Source organism: Hyla sarda, chromosome 1 (assembly GCF_029499605.1).
Source record: "Hyla sarda isolate aHylSar1 chromosome 1, aHylSar1.hap1, whole genome shotgun sequence".
Taxonomy (NCBI): Eukaryota; Metazoa; Chordata; class Amphibia; order Anura; family Hylidae; genus Hyla; species Hyla sarda.
In genome coordinates, this window is record NC_079189.1 from 144,823,059 (window position 1) to 144,842,392 (window position 19,334).

General features: G+C 40.0%; 1 protein-coding gene across 2 annotated transcripts in view; it reads left to right on the forward strand.

The window, feature by feature from the left end:
• Positions 1-19,334, forward strand: part of LRBA (LPS responsive beige-like anchor protein) — a 713,883-nt gene that overhangs the window by 67,137 nt on the left and 627,412 nt on the right. For both annotated transcript variants that reach the window (XM_056562819.1, XM_056562820.1), the window contains exons 13-21: positions 1,031-1,199; positions 1,332-1,411; positions 2,142-2,204; positions 2,625-2,722; positions 2,822-2,914; positions 9,761-9,869; positions 10,796-10,877; positions 15,853-15,976; positions 16,958-17,150. In XM_056562819.1, coding sequence (XP_056418794.1) covers positions 1,031-1,199; positions 1,332-1,411; positions 2,142-2,204; positions 2,625-2,722; positions 2,822-2,914; positions 9,761-9,869; positions 10,796-10,877; positions 15,853-15,976; positions 16,958-17,150 — 1,011 coding nt within the window. The remainder of the gene's footprint in view (positions 1-1,030; positions 1,200-1,331; positions 1,412-2,141; positions 2,205-2,624; positions 2,723-2,821; positions 2,915-9,760; positions 9,870-10,795; positions 10,878-15,852; positions 15,977-16,957; positions 17,151-19,334) is intronic.

The following is a 19,334-nucleotide window of genomic DNA, read 5'->3' on the forward strand; positions in this document are numbered from 1 at the left end:
TCTAAATAGTCAAGTGGGCTGTCCACTATGCACACAAGTCAATCACTCTATATGGCCGCCCGCTTGATGTCTTAGCCCAATATTACCAGAGATTTTCATGATTAAATGACAAGTTATCCTGGAACTTTTCCCACAAAACTATAAATCCATCTGCTCAGCTTGTCCTGCTCTATAACATGAGGTCTTCAGGTCTGACATTTTATTCAACGTTACAGCTTTCCTTTTAGAACTTTGTCAACCAAAGCATTTTGTTGTATACCGTATATACTCGAGTATAAGCCGACCCGAATATAAGCCGAGGCCCCTAATTTCACACCAAAAACCCACTAAAAGTTATTGACTCGACTGTAAGCCTAGGGTGGGAAATAAATAATCCCCCGTCATCATCCAAACCCCCGTCATTAACACCCCCGTCATCAGCACTCTGTCATCATCCACCTCGTCATCATCCGCCTGCCAATCCCTTCTTCATCAGTGGTCTTCAACCTGCGGACCTCCAGATGATGCAAAACTACAACTCCCAGCATGCTGGGAGTTATAGTTTTGAAACATCTGGAGGTCCGCAGGTAGAAGACCACTGCAGCCTTCTTAATCATCCAGACCCCTCTTCAGTTTTCTACTCGCCTCCCCTCAGTGGGAAGAAAAGGTGAGCTGGTCCGGGCCATCTATGCTGCAGGGACCGTCCGGTGGGGAGGGTTAGTCGTTCCGGGCTGGCCCTCTTCTCTGTTCCGGGCCGACCCCGGACTATTGACGTTGCCTTGACGACGACGCACAGGGACGTTCATGGGACGTTCATGCGCATGCTGGAAGTTGTAGTTTTGCAACATCTGGAGGTCCGCAGGTTGAAGACCACTGAGAAAGGATTGACAGGCAGAGAGTACACTCGAGTATAAGCCGAGGGGGCGTTTTCAGCATGAAAAATAGTGCTGAAAAAACCCGGCTTATACTCGAGTATATACGGTATATGGCTTCATTTCAGAGTTAGTTTTATTTTGTTGATTAGTGGCATTGTTTTTATTTTGATCAATAGGTACAACTGGCATTGTACACCTACATGTCTACTGACTTCATCAGCACAGTTAACATATACAATGCAATCCGGAGAATAGGGACAGTCCTCCTTGTAATGCACACTCTGAAATATTACTACTGGATTGTAAATCCCCAGGACCGTAGTGGGATTATTCCAAAAGGGCTTGGTAAGTTGTGAAATAGAATGTACACGTCTGCACATTTAACCCTTTGAGGACCAAGGGACGTATTTGTCCCATGTTTTTAATTGCCTGATACATGTGTATTTGTGTAATTCTTAATTTTGTCTGTTATCCAAGATGGACCTCGCCCTAACCAGAAGGAGATACTGGCACTTAGAGCTTTCCTGCTGATCTTTATCAAGCAGTTGGTAATGAAGGTAATGAATACAGCTTCTGATTCCCAATGCATCAGTCAAAGGAAGCATTTCAGTGTTCACTATAACTGTCAGTTTGCTACATTCTGGCCCTTATTTACTAAGAGTGTTGTGTAGGTTTCTTTGTGGATTTTAATTCCCTACAATTTATTTTCCACAGTATTTACTAAGGTTTCCCTACATTTTCCACTTTCCCTACACTTTGCTTTTTTTTTTTTTACACAAGCTCTGATCTGTCTGGTTTTCCACAACTCAAATCCACCACATTTTATGTGGAAACCTTAGTAAATATGTTGGGTTTTTGTGAAAATGTCGAACACGCCCGGTTGGGTTTTCTCAGCAAAATGGAGAGAGAGTCTGTTTTTTTTTTAATTCTGGCGCAAAACCTGGCGCAGACAGAATTTCTGGCGCAATGTGACAGAATCTGGCACACAACCCGACAAAACTTGTCGTGTTTTCAATAGTAAATGAGGGCCACTATGTTTATTTAGAAATAATAATTACTGTGTATTTTGGCACCATATGAAACAATCTAAAATAGATTGGAAAAACAAACCTAAAACTGAAATGTGAACTTTTGTGTTAGAATTTTAAGGGAAACTGTTTAGACTTTTTTGGTAGAATTTTGTTGGTAAAGTTGCTATTTTTTTGCACAGAGGGACACTTTTTATATTATGTTTTAAACCTACATGAGCAATTTATTTATTTATTTTGTTTCTCCATGGTTTTACAGGATTATGGCGTAAAAGATGATGAGTTGCAGGCAATTGTCAATTTTCTTTTGACAATCCATGAAGTAAGTAAATTGAAGATAAAATGGTTTAGAGTCTTAGGCCCAGATTTATCAAACTTTGTTAGAGAAAAAGTTTAGTGATTTTCCTAAAGCAACCAATCACAGCTCAGGTTTCACTTTACCAGAGCTTGTTAGCTGAGCTGTGATGGATTGCTGTGGGAAAATCACTCAACTTTTTCTCACAGTTTGCTAAATCTGTGTCTTAGTGTACACTTGCCACTAGGTGGCATTGTTTGTTTAGATAGTTTCTGTGCTGATTATGCTTTAGTAGTCATCAGGTACGGTTATGAGATTTAAATGTTCGTAATATATATATATATATATATATATATATATATATATATATATATATATAATCACACTGTACCATTATTTTGTGTGTTTTATAATGAAATACTGTTCTCACTGTGCATCTTTTGGTAGGATGACAATTTGATGGATGTTCTGCAGTTACTTGTTGCCCTGATGTCTGAACACCCAAATTCAATGGTTCCAGCTTTTGATCAAAAAAATGGATTAAGGTACAATATATTTTTTCAACTGTATTATGTTTATTATCTAAGATTCTTGTATCCCTAATACTTTGTAATAATAATAATAATTATTTTTTATTAATAAAGGGTTGTTTATAAACTGCTGGCATCAAAAAGTGAAGCAATCAGAGTCCAAGCATTAAAAGTCCTGGGTTACTTCTTGAAATACTTGTCACCAAAGTGAGTGAGATAGTTTCCATAAAATATTGTTGGAGTTGTTATATTGCTGGTTACTTGAACAGTATTTGGAGAACTGCATAAGCACTACATTTGACTGATTTAATCATCAGGTTGTGCTTCATATATGTATAAATAATGTGTGTGTGTGTGTATATATATATATATATATATATATATATATATATATATATATATATATATGTATATTTTGCACTGACAAATCCACAACAAATAGAAAATGATAAAACTTGCTGCATATTATAGCGTATGCTGATTGTGTGTATAAATGTTCAGTATCGGTAGCATTGGCCTCCACCATATGACAGTTTTTGACATGAATACAGAACATATAAATTTTCCTCAAATGACATATATCGCTTACATTTAATACTTATCTCCTGTCACAGTGAGGGCCTTAATCTTTTGAGGATACCTTTTTTTTTTTATTCTAGAACTAATTTGTCAGGTACTTGCTACATGTTAACCATAAACTGTCTAAGACACTCTGCATCTAAGAAGTCAAGGTTACCAGAAGCAAATGATTGTTGCTGGAGTTTTCAGTTTGTTCATGATATTCATGTTGTTTTTATATGGTCATTGTAGGCACCAAGTTTAAATATTGGATGATAATAATAATACCATGTCATGTTGTCAGCTACTCTGTAGTTTGTAGTATATGGAAAAAGAAGATAATGGACGAAGCGCCTCATAGGGTGACACATTTGGGTACCATACTAAATGTGTAAAATCGGGAACAAAAGGTGCACACCTATATAAGCCTAGTTGACCATATAGTCCTTAAAGGGGTACTCCTGGCGCTAAGACATCTAATCCCCTATCCAAAGGATAAGGGGATAAGATGCCTGACCGTGGGGGTCCCGCCGCTGGGGACCCCCGTGATCTTCCACGCCGCACCCTGTTAGCATCAGCCCCCGGAGCGTGCTCGCTCTCGGTCTGATTACTAGCGATCACAGGGACTGAGCATAGTGACATCATGGCTCCGCCCCTGTGTGCTGTCACGGCTCCGCCCCCTCAATGCAAGCCTATGGGAGGGGGCGTGACAGCTGTCACATGGGGGCGGGGCCGTGACGTCACTATGCTCCGTCCCTGTGATCGCTAGTAATCAGACCCGGAGCGAGCACACTCCGGGGGCTGATTCTAACGGGGTGCGGTGTGGAAGATCACGGGGTCCCCAGCAGCGGGACCCCCGCGGTCAGGCATCTTATCCCCCATCCTTTGGAAAGGGAATAAGATGTCTTAGCGCCGGAGTACCCCTTTAAGATTCTGGTGGAGAGTACGGCAGTCTTTACGCGTGTAGACGACAGACCCCAGAATCATAGAATCGACCACAAAGCTGCCTTGAATCCACTAAAATCCCCAGACGGGTTGTACATATTGCAGGAATATGGGGTGTCAGCGATTTTTCCGAAAATAAGATTATATATTAAAATGAGAAAAACTACTTAAATAAAATAGGTGTATGCACTAGGCGACATGTTTTAGGTCGGCACAGGACCCTTTCTCAAGTATGTGCATCTGCATGAAAAATGGAACCACGTGGATTTGTAACACATTGACAAGTATAAGCATCTATTTGATTTATGTAGGTTTTCTTGTTTTACATTTTTTTTTATTATTGGGAGAAGCATCTTCACCTCCCCCATTTCAGCTATATCCTTTTTATATACAGTTTCCCATAATTTTACACAATAGCCCAGATTTATCACTCTGTTTTCCCATAGTAACCAATCAAAACTTTTCTCAAACTGCTCTGGTAAAATGAACCTGAGCTGTGATTGTTTGCTATGAGTAAAGTAGGAAGTTTTTTAGTTTTTGGGTAGAAATCTGGGCCAATATTCCTTGTGTGGTCTGACTAGGGATTTGTACAGAGGTACAAATCCATGTTTTTGCCACAAGCCTCTATGCCCCTCTTGATTCATATCAATATTTTATCTGCCTTGGCAGCCGATGCCTGACACTGGTTGTTAAAGTCGAGCTTATTGTCCACCAATATCCCAAAGTCCTTTTTCTGTAGCACTTTTACTTTAAAGCATGTTTTTGTACATTTTGCGAAGATTTGTCATTCTGTGTTAGACAAAAACTGTCTCATTTTACCCATAACAAACCAATCACAGCTCAGCTTTCATATGTTAAATAAAGGGCTACTCCGGTGGAAAACATTTATTTTTTAAATCAACTGGTGCCAGAAACTAAAAGATTTGTAAATTACTTCTATTTAAAAAAGAAAAGAATTTCCCCTGTAGTATTCAGCAGCTAATAAGTACTGGAAGGATTAAGATTTTTTAATAGAAGTAATTTACAAATCTGTTAGTTTCTGGGACCAGTTGATTTAAAAAAAAAAAGTTTTCCACCGATGTCCCCCTTTAACCCCTTAAGGACCCAGAGCGTACCTGTACGCCCATGGGAATTTCGGTCCCCGCCACGCACCAGGCAGGGACCGCACCGGGATCCCCGCTGAAATCATTTAGTAGGCATCCCGTGCAAATGCCTGTGGGGGTCCCGAGACCCCTCCCCCCCCCCCCCCCATGTCGGCGATCGCTACAAATCGCTGATCAAGTCAGATTGTCGATTTGCGGCGATTCTGGGCTGTTCTGGTCTCTGGTGACCCGATAGCCCGCAAAATAGGAATGATCAGAGAACTCCCAACATGCCCTTTGGCTGTCCATGCATGCTGAGAGTTGTAGTTTTGCAACAACTGGAGGCACACTGGTTGGGAAACATTGTCTGTTTCCTAACTCAGTGTTTCCCAACCCGTGTGCCTCCAGCTGTTGCAAAACTATAACACCCAGCATGCATGGTCTGTCCGTGCATGTTTGGAGTTGTAGTTTTGCAACAGCTGGAGGCACACTAGTTGGGAAACACTGAGTTAAGTAACAAACTGTTTTTTGCAACCATTGTGCCTCCAGTTGTTGCAGAACAACAACTCCCAGCATGCACGGACAGCCAAAGGGCATGCTGGGAGTTGTAGTTTTGCAACAGCTGGAGGTTTGCATCCCCCCCCCCCCATGTGAATGTACAGGGTACATTCACACGGGCGGGGGTTTACAGTGAGTTTCTTGCTGCAAGTTTGAGATGCAGCAAATTTTCTGCTGCAGCTCAAACACCCAGCAGGAAACTCGCTGTGAACCCCTGCCCATGTGAGTCTACCCTAAAAACACTACATTACACTTACAAAAAATAAAAAGTGTAAAACACTACATATGCACATACCTACACAGTACCCCCCTCACCCCCACCCTAATAAAAATGAGAAACATCTGGTACGACACTGTTTCCAAAATGGAGCCTCCAGCTGTTGCAAAACAACTACTCTCCAGTATTGCCGGACAGCCATTGACTGTCCAGGCATGTGGGGAGTTTTGTAACAGCTGAGGCGCCCTGTTTGGGAATCACTGGCGTAGAATACCCCTATGCCCACCATGCAAATCCCTAATTTAGGCCTCAAATGCGCATTTAGGCCTCTCATTTTGGAGCCCTGTCTTATTTCAAGGCAACAGTTTAGGGTCACATATGGGGTATTTCTGTACTCAGGAGAAATTGCCTAACAAATTTTGGGGGGCTTTTTTTCCTTTCACCCATTATGAAAAGGTAAAGTTGGTGTCTACTCCAGCATATTATTGTTAAAAAATTTTTTTTTTTTACACTAACATACTGGTGTTGCCCCATACTTTTCATTTTCACAAGAGGTAAAAGGAAGAAAAGACCCCAAAATTTGTAACGCAATTTCACCTGAGTATGGAAATACCCATACGTCGATGAAAAATGCTCTGTGGACGCACAAGGCTCAGGAGTGAGAGCACCATGTACATTTGAGCTGATTTGTACAGGGGTTACTGATTGTTACAGCGGTTCTGACATTAAACACACACAAAAAAAAAAAAAAGCCCACATGTGACCTCGTTTTGGAAACTACACTCTTCACAGAATGTAACAAGGGGTATAGATATGTGGATGTAAAGTGCCTTGTGGGCGAACTACAATGCTCACAAAAGAAGGAGCGCCATTTGGCTTTTGGTGAGAGAATGTGTCTGGAAGTGAAGGCCATGTGTGTTTACTAAGCCCCCATAGTGCCAGAACAGTGGACCCCCCCCCACATGTGACCCCATTTTGGAAACCACACCCATAACGGAATGTAATAAGGGGTGCAGTGAGCATTTACACGCCACAGATGTCTGACAATTTTTTCGGAACAGTGGTCCATAAAAATTAAAAATTAAATTTTTCATTTGCACAGCCCATTGTTCCAAAGATCTGTCAAACACCAATCGGGTATAAATGCTCACTGCACCCCTTATTATACGTGCCTTGAGGGTTGTACTTTTTTTTTTTTTTTTGCTGTTCTGGCACCATAGGGGCTTCCTAAATATGACATGCCCCCCCCAAAAACCATGTCAGTAAAATTTGCTTTCAAAATGCAAAATGTGGGTCCTTCTCTTCTGAGCATTGCAGTGCGCCAGAGCACTTGACGTCCACATATGGGCATTTTCTCCTGTTACCCCTTGTAAAAATTTCAAATTTTGGGGAAAACCTGCTTTTTAGTGGGAAAAAAAAACACAGAACACTTTACATACACATATGAGGTATTTCCTTACTCTAGAGAAATTGGGTGACAAATTTTAGGAAGATTTCTCTCTTTTTTTTTTTTTCTCTTTTTCCCCTTGTAAAAATTCAAATACTGGTTCTACAAGAACATGCGAGTGTAAAAAAATAAACATTTAGAATTTTCTCCTTCACTATGCTGCTCTTCCTGTGAAACACCTGAAGGGTTAACAAACTTTCTGAATGTCATTTTGAATACTTTGAGGGGTGCAGATTTTATAATGGGGTCATTTATGGGGTATTTCTAATATGAAGGCCCTTCAAATTCACTTCAAAACTGAGAAGCCCTCTGTCTTCCAAAAGTAAAAACAACTTTATGATGCAAACATGGAGTAGACATATTGTATATGTGAATCAATATATACATGTTAAAAATAAATAAATTTTAAAAAAATATGCGGTTGGAGTATGGTTTTTAACCGGAGACAAAATCGTGGGCAACCACGGTTTTGACTCCGGTTTAAAAACCGTACAGCAACTGCATATGTTTTTTTTTTTTTTTTTTAACATGGACGTCAATGGCAAAAGCACATGTATACGGTTCCATACGGGAAACCGTATACGGTTTTTACTTTGCACATGCGCATTTGGATCCTAAAGTCTCCACCCAACACCCCTCCCATTAAAAATGGACAACATTTTCAAAAATGTATGGGTTCTTTTTTTTATTTTTTATATAAAAACAGACTGAACTGTATGCACTTTTAAAAACGGCAAACAGTTTAAAAATGCATACAGTTTACTTTTTCCCATACTGTTCCATCTGTTTTTTTTGCCATACGGTTTTCTTTAGAAAAACTGATTGAAAACAGTATGGCAAAAACGTGATGTGAATCCAGCCTCAACTGGTGCCAGAAAGTTAAACAGACTTGTAAATTGCTTCTATTAAAAAATCTTAATCCTTCCAGTACTTATTAGCTGCTGAATACTACAGAGGAAATTCTTTTATTTTTTGGAACACAGAGCTCTCTGCTGACATCACGAGCACAGTGCACTCTGCTGACATCTCTGTCCATTTTAAGAACTGTCCAGAGTAGGAGAAAATCCCGTCTGCAAACCTGTGCTGCTCTGGACAGTTCCTAAAATGGACAGAGAAGTCAGCAAAGAGCACTGTGATCGTGATGTCAGCAGAGAGCTCTGTGTTCCAAAAAGAAAAGAATTTCCTCTGTTGTATTCAACAGCTAATAAGTACTGAAAGGATTAAGAGTTTTTTTTTTTTTATAGAAGTAAGATACAAATCTGTTTAACTTTCTGGCACCAGTTGAAATAAAAAATAAATAAAAAAATAAATAAAAAAAATAAAATAAAAAAAAGGTTTACCCCTTTAACTCTGGTAAAATGCAAGCTGAGCTGTGCTTAATTATTATGGGTAAATCAGATCAAAATGTAAGAAAATGTTCTTAAAGAGTACCTGTCATCAAACCATATTTTCTAAACTTACTCCGATTATATTTCCTAACTACTCCGAACACCCCTCCTGCTCTTAAAAGGCTCTGTATCGTAACTTTCCCTTTGCTTACATTGTGTGAGCGGCAGGAGAAAGTGGGCGTTCCCCCGCAGGTACAACGTCACTGAAGCCTGCGGGAGCTGAGCTGAGCCATGCCCCACACACACACACTTCCTGAGTTTGGTCTCCTGCCAGGCCGGGAGGAGACCAAACTAACTGTTTGACTGGCAACAGGGAACAGAACAGAGCCACCTTTTGGCCGTTTTGTCATTCACATTAAAAACATAGAAAGGTTGAGAATTTATAACAGCACGTAAATAGCAAAATGCCTTATAGTTACATAAGGAACAATATATTAATAGTTTGGTTTAGTGACAGGTAGTTTTTAATAGTAAAATTACTATAGAAAAGGACTTTGAGGTATCGGTGGACAGTAAGCTCATCTTTCATAGTGTTTGTCTTTGACAGATTAATAAATCTGACCCTTTGTTTCTATGGCCCAAGTGCACCACCTTACATTTATCCACATTAAGCTTCTTTTGCCATATCTCTACCCAGGCTTTCGCCTTCCACACACCCCTCTGTAGTGTGATTTTCTCCTTACAGAACTTAGTATTCATTTTACTATGTCAGGTTAAGGCCATAACGTGATCATTGCCCAGGTCTATGTGGGGAAACAAACGCTATGTGCCAAAACGTTGTAAAGCAGTTTTGTGTTATGTACCAGATAGGCTACTTTTATGTTTATTTACTAATGTAATTATTTAATTTTGCTACAGGAGAAAAGTGGAGGTTATGCAGGGCCATGGATTATTTTCGCTGTTGGCAGAAAGGTTAATGCTAGAGGCAAAAACAATTACAATTACAACTTACAATGTGTTATTTGAGGTAATTTCCAGTTGTTTTTTTTTTCTCCTTCACAATAACCTTACAAGAAACTTTACCATTTCCGTATGGTGGTGTGTGTTTTATTATATTTGTGTTATACATGTGTGTCTCCCCAGGAGGGCAGTGTGGGCTGAGGAGAAGGTTTTAAGTGGTTGTTTGGAGAACAACATTCTGTTTGTGTTTTACCAGTACTGGGTGTCTGAGATTGTGGAAGGGGAACTTTTTCTGGGAATGAACGAATGAAAAGATCTGTGCCCAGTGAATAAATAGCGTGAATAAACTGATAGCCAGATGGATGGGTTCATAACACTGGTAAATACTCTGGAGGATTTAGGGGGAGATTTATTCAAACCTGTGTAGAGAAAGAGTGGTGCAGTTGCCCATAGAGACCAATCATATTGCTTCTTTCATTTTTTCATGGGCCTCAGAAAAAAATGAAAGAAGCTATTTGATTGCTATGGGCAACTGCACAACCCTTCCTCCACACAAGTTTTGAGAAATCTTTCCCATAGAGCAAAGATACATGGGGCACAGTTGTAAAGGAGTATGTAGGTCTACGGAAATTGGGTTGAACTAAGTAATCTCCCTTCTCCTGGTGATGGATATTTAGAATGAGAGGTGAAATAGAAGAGAATCGCGATGTATGTTTGAGGTGTTGTTTATTAAAAATAAATAAATAAATAAACAAACCTTGAAGATGGAAAAACATTGTATGAAGATAGGAGATGGTTACATGACTAATTTTATTTGAGGTATATTGTGTTACTAGAGCATTACTGGATATATTTTGTACAGCAAAAGAAAAGTGTGTTTCTTGAATGGTTAGTTTAAAATAAACAAAATACATTGGAAAATGAAAATTCACAGATTTACTGTTTTTACATACAGAGTATCAAAGTATTAACTGTCTGGTTGTGTATTTTAAGATTCTCATAGAACAAATCAGCACCCAGGTGATACATAAGCAGCACCCTGACCCAGACTCCTCCGTCAAGATCCAAAATCCCTGTAAGTAAAGAAAATGTTCTAATTATTTACTGTGTCATAGAGTAGTGCTTCTTAGAGGGAAAAGTGCAAAATGTAGGAAAACATTAGTAAATACCATGGAATAATATCTGTTGGGGGGGGGGAAAGACCCCACAATGAAGACTCCACTCCACTCTTATATCAGGGCTAATGTTTTCAAACATTATGGCTAATTTATATTCTTTACAGCCTAATTGATATCATTATGAAATGTTTTAAATAATTGATTAATTCAACTTATGTAGCCCTTATTAAACTGTGTTCACAAGCTGTTATTTGGGGCTCAATTTTGAACTTAAAATGTATTTTAGTTGTAGTGTAATTTCATATTCAGAATTTTTACGGACGTAAACTTAAGTACCAGGGACAACTTTTGGGTGTTTTTATCTAAAAATAAAAATTAAAATTTTTGGTCCATTTTACATCCCAAAAAATCAGCTGGTTTCTAAGTTATATTGGCATGTGCTGTATTTCAAAAAGTGAGCACAATGGTTGCCAAAAACAGTTAAAGTAGGCAATGACTCAGAAAACATTTCAAATGCCAAAAAACATCTGAAAGTTTGAGAATCATTGGGGGAGATTTATCAAAACCTGTGCAGAGGAAAATTGCCCAGTTGTCCATAGCAACCAATCAGATCGCTTCTTTCATTTTGCAGAGGCCTTGTTAAAGAAGAAAGAAGCAATCTGGTGGCTATGGGGCAACTGGGCAAATTTTCCTCTGCACAGGTTTTGATAAATCTCCCCAATTTTGTCTGTAAAACGGTCTATTTTGGAGGCTGAAAATGGCCTCAAAATATTTTGTGTATATAGAGTTTGTGTATTTTTCTGTTATCAAAGGAGTAGTCCAGTGGTGACCCAGTGGTGAACAACTTATCCCCTATCCTAAGGATAGGGGATAAGTTTGAGATCACGGGGGGTCCGACCGCTGGGGCCCCCTGCGATCTCCTGTATGGACCCCCGACAGCCCGCGGGAAGGGGGCGTGTCGACCTCCGCACGAAGCGGCGGCCGACACGCCCCCTCAATAACACTCTATGGCAGAGCCGAAGCGCTGCCTTCTGCAATCTCCCCGTCTCTGCCATAGAGATGTATTGAGGGGGCGTGTCGACCGCCGCTTCGTGCGAAGGTCGACACCCGCTATCTGGCCCGAGAGCCAGGCCCCCGTACAGAGAGATCGCAGGGGGCCCCAGCGGTCGGACCCCCCGCGATCTCAAACTTATCCCCTATCCTTAGGATAGGGGATAAGTTTTTCACCACTGGACTACCCTTTTAAATATAGCTCCTTCAAGACCCCAAAAGGGCTGAGATCTGATATTTGTGCTAGCCAGTCCAGCAGAGACAGTATTCAAACTTATGGTTTCATCTAGGTTTTGCAGAGGAGCCCCTGCAGTCAGACAATCTTATCCCCTATTCTTTGGATAGGGCATAAGATGTCTATGGTAGGAATACCCCTTTAACTTTAGTGTGACCAGTAAATCAGCCTGGGCCATATTAAAACATGGTACTCATTCTTGAGCTGTCTAAAGCAGTGTTTCTCAAGCGCGGTCCTCCGGTACCCCCAACAGGTCATGTTTTCTGGATTTCCTTAGTTTTCACAGGTGATATAATTGTGGTGATGCCTGATTCACTGACCATAATTATATCACCTGTGAAATGTGAAAAACTAAAGAAATCCAGAAAACATGACCTGTTGGGGGTGCTTGAGGACCACGCTTGAGAAACACTGATCTAAAGTCATATTCACTCCCAAAAAAAATCAAGGCATCCCAAAATGCATTCAGTGTACTCATGAATGATTGCTTCTCAGCTGAAATCTATGGACACCTGTAATCTGTCCCTTCTTTTCAGAACTGATGTTAGGCTGGGTTCACATCATGTTTTAGGCAATACGGGACAGAATACTGCTGGGGGATCTAAAACCGGGCGCTCCCGTTTCCCTGCCGTATGCGGCCCATATGTAATGTGTTTCAATGGTCAGCTCATTTTTGCTCCATTTGCGGTTTTCTCACTGGACCTAAAACCGTAGTGTACCACAGTTTTAGGTCCGGTGGGAAAACCGCATATGGGGCATAAATGAGCCGTCCAGAGTCCGCGTTTCATTACAGTCGGCTCATTGAAATACATTACATACGGTCCCGTATTGCCTAAAACGTGATGTGAACCCAGTCTTAGAGTCTGCTGGTTCTTGATGAATCTTTTACTCGTGATAGTAGATTTTACAAGGTGATACAATACGTTTGTGATGCTAAAAAAAACTGATTTATTTTTTTTCTGGGAAAATTTTAATTTTTTTTAATGCAGTGTATATAAATGTATAATGCTTGAAATAAAACTCCAGTTTATTTAATAAACTAAATGAAAAATTTCATTTTTGCTACAAATGGAACAAGCTTCAAAGGGAGGTTTAACATTGGAGTTCTCCTTTACAAATATACACACACACACACACACATATATATTAAATGTCATCTGTCTCATTTTCTAAATTGCTGCTATCAAAAAGTGATATTGGAGAATTTTGAAAAAATTCTTAATGTCTTTCATTAGGCTCTAAATGTTATATAGTTTATATAATTTTATAAACATATATATCATGGTAAAGGAACTTATTCCATACTTCATTTTTTTTTTTCCTTTGATTTTTCTGGACAAAAGCAAAGATGGTTTTGGAAAAAATAAATTCCTCCACCCCCCCCCCCCCCCCCCCCCCAATTTTTCAGTTTATATATTTTTTTTCAGTCCTTCCCTTCTCTAGTTCCAACCACAGGTCTTACGAACACTTCTGTACTGTTGGTTTACGCTTGTTATTGAGCCTAGTTGCCAATATTAGGATCTGAGATTATGCATTGGCCAGATTTACATGGCTGCACAGTTTCCGATGGAAATGATTAATTCCTTCGCCCTCTTTTCATGCTGCATTTTCCTTGGCAATATACTCGTGTTCACAGGATTTAACGGAGTGTTTGGAATGAATCAACATGTTATGTGCAGAAATTTTCTGTGGGATTTTATTTTCTTTTAATCTTGACTCCTCACATGTGAAAAGCATCTGTCTGATAGACTGACACCTCCACTCTCTGTGAGCTGGGACAATATTCGTGATTCACTGCGATCTGGGTGCCTGCTATTCGTCTTGTTGAGTTTTGATAGTTACAAAAAGATGCAAATATTGACCTAGTGCTCTGCGATTCAGATGTCTGTGCTACATTAATAATACTTTTAGTAATTTTTTCACAGATGTCTGTTGGTACAGGCGATTCTTTATTAATGTGACATTTGGTTAGTATTTACGTACTGGAGACTGTATTGATGCTTTGGTGATCATACAGATTCAGCAATAAAATTTGGCATGGTAGTCATTGTATGCCAAGAAATCATGTTGTTTAAAGTTTTACTATTTTATTCCAGGACTGGCAAGATGGCTGCTTTCTGGGATCTATAGTATTGGCTACTTGTCATTCAGGAAGCTTAGTTGTGGAAGCATAGGTGCACATAGCACAGTATATTTTCCATATGTTGGTATCTTGGCCATACTTGACTTAAAGGGGTATTCCAGGCAAAACCTTTTTATATATATATATATATATCAACTGGCTCTGGAAAGTTAAACAGATTTGTAAATTACTTCTATTAAAAAATCTTAATCCTTCCAATAGTTATTAGCTTCTGAAGTTTTCTGTCTAACTGCTCAATGATGATGTCACGTCCCAGGAGCTGTGCATGATGGGAGAATATCCCCATAGGAACTGCACAGCTCCCGGGACGTGAATCATCAGAAAGCAGCTAGACAGAAAACAACTCCACTTCAGAAGCTAATAACTATTGGAAGGATTAAGATTTTTTAATAGAAGTAATTTACAAATCTGTTTAACTTTCCGGAGCCAGTTGATATATAAAAAAAAGTTTTGGCCTGGAATACCCCTTTAAACCCATCCTAGCTGTTAAAAAATGTATGATGTCCTTTAATTGGTGAAACGTGTTGTGTTTTACAGTAGATTGTTCATTCAATATGATAACATAGGCCCAGATTTATCAAACTCTTTGAGAAAAAAAGTGGAGTGATTTTCTTACAGCAACCAATCACAGCCCAGCAAACAAGCATTGGTAAAGTGAAACCTGAGCTGTGATTGGTTGTTGTGGGAAAATCACAAAGTTTGATAAATCTGGTCCTAGTCACTACACATTGGTGTCACATTGCAGTTTTCATGCTGTCATGTAGATAAAAATATAATAGTAACGCAGCAATAACAACCAAATGGACTTGCCCATACCATTGTTCCCGTCACCATTAAATATTTGAACTTATAACTTATCTTCAAGATAGGGGGTAACTATCAGATCCCAGTGAAAAAGCCCTCATCGATCACAGGAAGTAAGAGGTCCCTTGTCTCCAAAGTAAATGGCTCAGAATCAGGCACGCTTGGCCAGTGCTCCTTTCACTCATTATGGGGCTTCCAAAAATAGTTGAGTTCTGCCCCATTCACTCAATGCGCAAGAGACCCCTGGTTTTATGGTTTGTGGTGGTCCCAGCAGTTGAACCCCTCCAATCATATACTTTTTACCTATCCTGTGGATAGGTGATAACTTTAAAGCTTAGGCTAACTCTTTACATAATCATTTAGTAGAGCCTACATAGTAACGCTACCGTAAAACCCCAGGAATGCATGTGTTTATCTTTTATAGTCTCGCGCACTGTCCACTTTCCTACTAATAGGAACAGATCTGTTTTTTTTTTTTTCTGTACTTCACAATGGGTGTTTCAACTAATACAATCTTCACCCAAAACATGTTGTTCAGGGTCTGATGTAGTTCTACTGCTCAAGAAGAGATGTGTTACTCTGTTAGCTTAAATGTGGCTTTTGTATATGGGTTCACCTGTGTACATTCATTTTTAAGCCGTTTTTCTTGCTAGTATCGCGTTCGTGTTTTGTAATCTGTGATTCTTATATTTTTCTCCAGTGATTCTTAAAGTTATCGCTACACTCCTTCGAAATTCTCCTGCATCTCAAGAGGTCATGGAGGTGAGGCGGATGTTCCTCTCGGACATGATAAAACTTTTTAATAACAGCAGAGAAAACAGAAGGTATGTGGTTTAGCTTGCATCGTAGTATTGTGTGGGTTAAAACACATACCGTATATTAGCTGTTCCAAATATAAGCCGAGGCCCCTAATTTCACCCCAAAAACCCAAGAAAACTTATTGACTAGAGTATAAGCCTAGGGTGGGAAATACATCAACCCCCCCCCCCCCCCCTCGCCCTCCTCTGTCGTCATCCCTACTCCCACTGTCATCATCCAGACCAACCTCATCCCCCCATCATACAGATCCCCCTTGCCCCCCATATCATTATCCAGATCCCCCTCATACCCCCTGTCATCATCCAGACCCCCCCCCCCTCCCTTGTTCTCTACTCACCTCCCCAGTTGCAGCTCCGTCGGTCCTTCCCTAGCAGCCATCCAACGTCGCTGCAGGGACAGTCTAACTTCTAGTGGGGAGGGTCACGGACGTCTGCTGCGCACAGACGTCCCTGCACGGCGAAGTCAATGCAGCGTCACTAGTCCAGGGAGAAGAGGGCCTCCTGGTCAAGATGGGCGGCCCGGACTGGCTCACCCTCCCCACTGGAAGTCGAACAGTCCCTGCAGCATAGATGGGTGACTCGCCACCCCCACTGGTATGCCTGCTATTTATTTATTTTTTTTATAGATTTTTTTCCCATCACTTGAGTATAAGCCAAGGGGGATGTTTTCGTCGCGAAAAATGGTGCTGAAAAACTCTGCTTATACTCGAGTATATACGGTACATTATCCTGGCAGCTGGAAGAACACTTCACAATATTTTATGTTCACATCTGCATCGATTCGGTCTCTGTTTTGTCATAGAAAATGATTTAATAAATGGAGTATCAATTGATTTAAAATGGGGTCTGTTGGGTGTCATGATGCACTATTCTTTACATCAAACATGATGGAATTTGCAACAGATTTTCCTATTTTTTGAGTTTCAAAATGTATTGAAATTTATATTCACCTAATCCTTTTAAAATGTAAATCTTTCCTACCTGCAGGAGTTTGCTCCAGTGTTCTGTCTGGCAGGAGTGGATGTTGTCTTTGTGCTATTTTAGCCCCAGGAACACAGAGGAGCAGAAGATTACAGAGATGGTGTATGCCATCTTTCGCATCCTTCTTTACCATGCAATTAAATATGAGTGGGGTGGCTGGCGCGTTTGGGTGGATACAATCTCCATTACACATTCAAAGGTAACTCTTTTAGACCCTTTTTGATGATTTTTTTTCTTATTTTACGTCATTTCTATACTGAGTACATGTTCTTTTATGCACCGTGACACTGTGAGAAGATTTACCTTAAATATAATTGATATTTTCCCAATGGCTTTATTTAAGTTGTGTTTTTGCATGACTGCTGTTGCTTCTCATTATGGAGTATTGGTTTTTCATAGCTGAGGTGAGCTTGTAAGTAGGGGTTATCCAGGATTAGAAAAATGTCTGCTGTCTTCTAGAAACAGCACCACTCTTGTCCTCAGTGTGTGTGGTATTGCAGTAAAACAAGAGAAATTGTAATACCAAACACATCCTGAGGACACATGTGGTGCTCTTTTTGGAAGAAAGTATCTATTTTTTTAAGTTTAAAGGGTACCTTTCATCAAAACAACTTTTGATATATTATAGATTAATGTATGCAGAACAACTTTCCAATAGCATATTATTAAAAAATATGCTGCTTTCTATTTCACATTCCACTTTGAAAAAATGACCACTAGGGGTCTCCCTACCAGTCCTTTTTTTATAGATTTCAGACTCATGCAGGAGTCCTAAATCTCAGACTGCAGCCGGAACACAGACAAACTCACCACTGCTCACTGCTAGGGAGTAGTGCTGAGCTTGTCTGTGTCCCGGCTGCAGTCTGAGATTTAGGACTCCAGCATGAGTCTGAAATCTATAAAAAAAAAAAAAAAAAACTGGTAGGGAGACCCCTGGTGGTAATTTTTTCAAAGTGGAAAATTGTATAGAAAGAAGTATATTTTTAAATAACATGCTATTGGAAAGTTATTCTGCATACATTAATCTATAACCTATTCAAAGTTTTTTTGATGAAAGGTACCCTTTAAATGCAGTGCAACTTGATATCATGACTGGGCAAATCCCAGAAGACCAATGGCCAATTTAGTAGCCAGAAAATGTTTTGGTTGCTTTATTTGTATGTTGATATTCCTATTGTCTGCCAACTAAAACAATCAGACTGGCTCCTTATTTGTTAGGTCTTTATTGTATCCAAAGTCTGGGCCAGGTCCAAACACTGCAGATTTGCCAGGTGGATTCAACACAGTAAGGGTACGTTCACACGCACGGATTTTTCAGCTGGTTTTCCCGCTGCGTATTTGAAAGTGGGCGGGCTATTCTCGGCTGTCCACAGCCAATTTTCCGCAGCGGAATGTACACTGCGGAAAATCCGCCCCAAGCCCCATTGAAGTCATTAGGGACTGGAGACTGCCGAGAAGAGCCTGCCCACTTTCAAATACGCAGTGGAAAACCTGCTAAATAATCCACGCGTGTGAACGTAAGGCTTCTTTACACTATAAATTCATCCGTTTTAAAGACCCGTTTTAATGTTCCATTCTGAAAGCCCTTGAAATGGGCCGTTAAACGGCCATTACAAAATCCCATTATAGTCTATGGAATTTTTACATTATTCGTTTTTAAACCGTTAGTAATAACGGACGTTATTTTGTGACGGGAGAAAGAACGGAAGAAATAGTACATGCACTATTTCTTCCGTTACCTTCTCCCCTCACAAAATAATGTCCATTATTAACGGGCTATGAAGGGTTAAAACGGATACTGTAAAAATCCCATAGACTATAATGGGATTTTGTAACGACCGTATGGGATTTTCAGAACGGAACATTATAACGGGTCTTTAAAACGGATTAATTTATTGTGTGAAAGGGGCCTAAATCTGCAGCAAGTACAGTGATCCCTTAACTTACAATGACCTCAACATACAATAGATCCAGCATACAATGGTCTTTTCTGGACCATTGTAACTTGAAATCAGACTCAACATACAATGCTACAGACAGTTCAGATCTGTGAAACATGTCAATGGCTGGAAGAACCGACCAATCAGAATGGGCATTCATTTGTAGAACACCTGTATTACTGAAGCATATGCACTGAATTCCTTTCTGGTAGCGCCCCCTACAGTACAGGGTGGTACTACATGTTCTGTACTCTTTACCTGTGCCACAGTTAGCTGCTCCTTTGGACACCAGGTAAGGAAAGCTCCATTTAACTTTTTATTTTTTTAGGACATTGCATGTAGTGTACAGGACCCTGAAGAAGCTCCTGTCCTCTACATAGACAGTGATTTACTGCTCCCAGCAGCTCTTTCTTACTTTTATATGTAAGGATTTGCTTTATCAA